The following is a 4,295-nucleotide window of genomic DNA, read 5'->3' as shown; positions in this document are numbered from 1 at the left end:
TGTCGCAAGATAATTTCAAAGCTTCAATTGTCGTCTTGATATTCATTCGAAGTGTGTGTTCGTCATGCACGTCGTTGAAGGAGCTGATATTTATCTTCTTTGCTTCAAGGTATTCTTCTACCTGTTTCCCAAATTCATTCCAATTTACTTTTGTGGTCTTGTAGAGTTTCGTCCCAGTGCTTGTTTCTACTAAGCTCTGTTTTCCGTATTCAAATGTGATCGGATGATGGTCGCTTAGTGCACTCATCTCGGTGTCCACTCGCCAGCCGGTGACATCTTTAGTGGGGTTAGGTTAGGTTAGGTTAGGTTAGGTTAGGTTAGGTTAGGTTAGGTTAGGTTAGGTTAGGTAAGGTTAGGTTAGGTTAGGTTAGGTTAGGTTAGGTTAGGTTAGGTTAGGTTAGGTTAGGTTAGGTTAGGTTAGGTTAGGTTTTTTTTTTTTTTTTTATGACATAAAGGGTACCTTGCTTGCTATGTACAAGGTTTAGGATCTGGAAGGGTAATGATTTTACTTGGAGCTAGCTTTTGTGTGAGGAACGGCTTGACTTTTGGCTATGGCCTTGCTGGGAACTTCTCCGCATTCGTTTTTGAGACATAGGGAACCATAGAAACCTATGTCAGAGAAGACGGAACTTAAGCTTATTAGACACTTAAGGGACCTTCCAGCCATCGCATGATGGTTGGCTTTTTTGTTCTTCTATCTATCTTTTCTATTCCTGCTCTGTGATACTTACTCCTTTATTCAACTCTTTTAGTCGCCTAACTATCTGAACAACAAACCTTTCAAATTCCTCTGCTGCTTGTCTGCTTCTGAAAATGTCATGAAAATCTATCTTTGCAGATTTAAGCGCCATTTGGAACTTGTATCTCAGCAAGTCAAACATCGGGCATTCCCTCAAAATGTGAGGGACGTCCTGCGTGATGTTACCATCACACTGACAGCCGTCTGCTTGACTCACTTTGAATCTGCAAAGGTATTCATTGAAGGCTCCGTGGCTGGTGAAGATCTGCGTTGTTTCGAAGCTCGGCTTAGAGAAAGTCTGGTATCTGAAGGCATCCAAAATGTTCGGGAAAAACATTTTTGTAATCTTTCCCGTACTTGAGGCTCTGTAGCGGCCGTTCCAGGTGTCGAGGGTACTTTCCTTAAGTTTTCTCTTCGCATAGCTTAGTGGAAATTTGTCGTACGTCGGTGCCGTCTTTTTACGCGTAGCATCCTTTGCTTTGGCGTCGGCTCTTTCATTTCCGCTTAGGCCTACGTGGGCTCTGATCCAGCAAATTTCCACTGTCAGTCCAGTCTCTCCTATCGCTCTCAGCTTTCGCTGGGCATCCGCGACAAGAGGATTGACCGATACAGATGCTATGCTTTGTGCCCCAGACTTGCAATCCGTGAGAATTCTTGCAATTTTCCAGGGTTTTCGTTTATTGAGGATCCAATCTAAGGCGCTATTCATTGCCGTCAATTCCGCCTGGAATATCGAGCAACAGTCAGCTAACTTGAGTGTTCTTGCCTGGTATTCTTTACCCTTTTCACATGGAACTATCGCTGCGCCTACTTTTCCATCCAGGACACTGCCGTCCGTGAAGATTCTCAGTTCCTCATCCTCTATGTCTGGGACGTCTTGGTCCCAGTAGCGGACAGTTTGTGTCATACGCGTGGATGGATGTGGGAGATCATAGAATCGTTCAACTCCTTGGTATCTTCTATCCGATGGCAAGAAGTTTGTTTTTCCCGATCGTTTGATTTTGGAGATCGCGATACGTTCTTTAATCTTGAGGTCCAGTGGAGTGAATCCTGTGAGTGCCTGAGCTGATGTCAGGGAGACTGTCCGGTAGCCACGGCAAGCTCTGATGGCCATCTGCCTTTGGAGTGCGTCCAGTTTCTTCTTGTTTGTCTTATTATTGGCTGCCTCGCCCCATACGTTCGCCGCGTACAAGACTATCGGCTCGATCACTCCATGATAGAGTTGCTGCGTCACCTCTGGAGAACATCCCCATGTAGGTTTTGCGGCTCTCATCAATTTGGAAGCAATTCCAGCCGCCTTCTTCGCAACGTTGTCGTTGTGGCGGGACCAATTCAGGTTTTTGTCAATTGTGACACCTAAGATTTTGAAGTGTTCTACTGGCGTCAAGGCAACTCCATTCATTTTTATCTTCGGCATAGCGGTGAGTTTTTTCTTTGTCATTATCATCACATTGGTCTTTTCCTCCGAGAAGTGCAGTTTTGCTTTTCTTCCCCAGGCCGCTGCTTTCTTCAGAGCTTCATTAGTGCAGAGTTCTACACCCTCTACAGTTTGTCCCTCTACTAAAAGAAGAACATCGTCTGCGAAGGCTTGAACCCTGCAGCCATGACCGAAGTCTATTTTTAAAAGATCGTCCAATATGATGTTCCAGAATGACGGACCGCATGTCGATCCCTGGATGCATGCTTTCGTCGTCAGCTTGGTCATTGTTGCTCCTGCATGTGTTATGTTAACCTTTCTGTTTCGAAGATAACTGCGGACCAGCGCATAGAGATTTGCCGGTGTGTCTTTGTCAGCGAGCTGCTTTAGCAGCATCGGCCACCAGGCATTGTCGAATGCGCCGCTTATATCTAGAGATACCGCGATGACTATTCGTTTGTTATCTCTATGCTCTGTTAGGTTAGGTTAGGTTAGGTTAGGTTAGGTTTTTTTTTTTTTTTTTAATTCGTTTATTGAATTCCTTGCTTTTTCGTACAAGGGTTATTACTTAAGTATTACATTATTCATATTTCATTTACATAATTTACAGTTAAGCACAGTATTGTAAACATAAAGAAAATATAAAATATAAAGAATATTAAAATATGTGTTAAAATAAAAAGTTAAAGAAAAAAAGTACAGAGATATATAACATATTAAAGTATAAAATATAAAAGAAAAGAAAAGCATATATAAAAATTTGTGTTAAAGTAATGAGATAAAAATACAGAGATATATAAAATATAAATAATAATAAAGATGTGTTAATTAATGATATAAAAAGCACAGAAATAATGTTAGTTATTATAACAGAGTAAAATAATAGTATACATTATATTGATATGAGACTGTGAGCGTGTGTAACTTCTGTGCTGTGTTGTGTTTGTGTTTATGTCCCTCCGTTTACTGTCTTTATTTTTTTGATGGCTTTTGTTAGGTATTCAGTGAATAGTTTTCGTGTTGTTTTGTTGTTTAGTATTTTGTCTGGTTTTGATAAGTCTATTGTGATGTTTTGCTGGTGGCACTGTACCCCGAGGGTCCACCTTTCTTTCTCAAGTATAGGACAATCGGCCAATATGTGTTTGACTGTCTGAGACACGAGTCCATCGCATGGACAGTGATCGTCGGCTCTCAGTTTAAACCTTTTCAGGTAGGCTCTCATTGCCCCGTGGCCCGTCAGCATTTGTGTGAGTTCGTGATTGAGTGTGGTGTTGTGTGTGAAGTGTTTTCCTGAGTTTATGTCTGGTATGAATATTTTTGTTGTCGATCCAGTGGTGGATTCAGTGTATCTTTTGTTCCATAGATATGTGGTGTCATCTTCTAATTTCCTCTTTGCGAACGTGAGAGGGAATTTCGTGTAAGTGGTGGGTCTTTTGTCTGTGGTGGCTTGTTTTGCGTATTTATCTGCCTCTTCGTTTCCGGCTATGCCAATGTGACTCCTTATCCAGATGAACCTCGGGGTGATGTTTATGTTTCTCAGGAGTGAGCATAATGTCAGGCTGGCTCTTACGAGTGGGTGTGTCGATGAAGGGTTTTGGAGAGCTACAAGACTGGATTGGCTGTCAGAGTATATGATCACCTCGGTGGGGTGATGTTTGCTGGAATTAACCAGTGTCCAATCGAGGGATTCTCTGATGGCTAGCATTTCTGCCTGAAAAACAGTGCAATAGCTTTCAAGCCTTAACTTTCGTTTTGCAATAAATGCTCCACCTTTGTAAACGACAAAGGCTGCCCCTACTTTTTCATCGATGCGGCTGCCGTCTGTGTAGATCTCCAAACCCATTGCGTTGTGTTCAGTGAGTGCGCTGTGGTCGGTGGTTTCTGTGTGTTCTATGTTTTCAAGGTGTCTGGTGCCTGGGTGAGGTAATTCTGTGTAGTGTATTTTGTTTTCATATGTTCTGTCAGTTGGAAGGTGTTTGGGTAAAGTATGTTGCGTTTTTATGCGGTATAGTTCGGCGAGTTGTTGTATTTTTAGGTCTAGAGGGGTAGTGTTTGCCAGTACTTGGGCGGATGTGAGTGATATGGTCCTGTACCCTTTGAAGATCGAAATTGCAAAGGGACGTTGAGTTGTGTTTAGTT

General features: G+C 42.4%; 1 protein-coding gene across 1 annotated transcript; it reads right to left on the bottom strand.

Moving 5' to 3' along the window:
* Positions 1-707: 707 nt before the first annotated feature.
* On the bottom strand, positions 708-2,444 carry LOC147078246 (uncharacterized). The gene has a single exon (XM_085960446.1). The coding sequence runs from the start codon at positions 2,442-2,444 to the stop codon at positions 708-710; it is 1,737 nt and encodes a 578-aa protein (XP_085816572.1).
* Positions 2,445-4,295: the final 1,851 nt, after the last annotated feature.

Source organism: Rhyacophila brunnea, unplaced genomic scaffold, assembly GCF_057557595.1.
Source record: "Rhyacophila brunnea isolate RB1 unplaced genomic scaffold, BYU_Rbru_1.0 scaffold_11, whole genome shotgun sequence".
NCBI lineage: Eukaryota > Metazoa > Arthropoda > Insecta > Trichoptera > Rhyacophilidae > Rhyacophila > Rhyacophila brunnea.
Note: the sequence above shows the minus strand (reverse complement) of the source record. Positions and strands in the feature narration are given on the sequence as shown.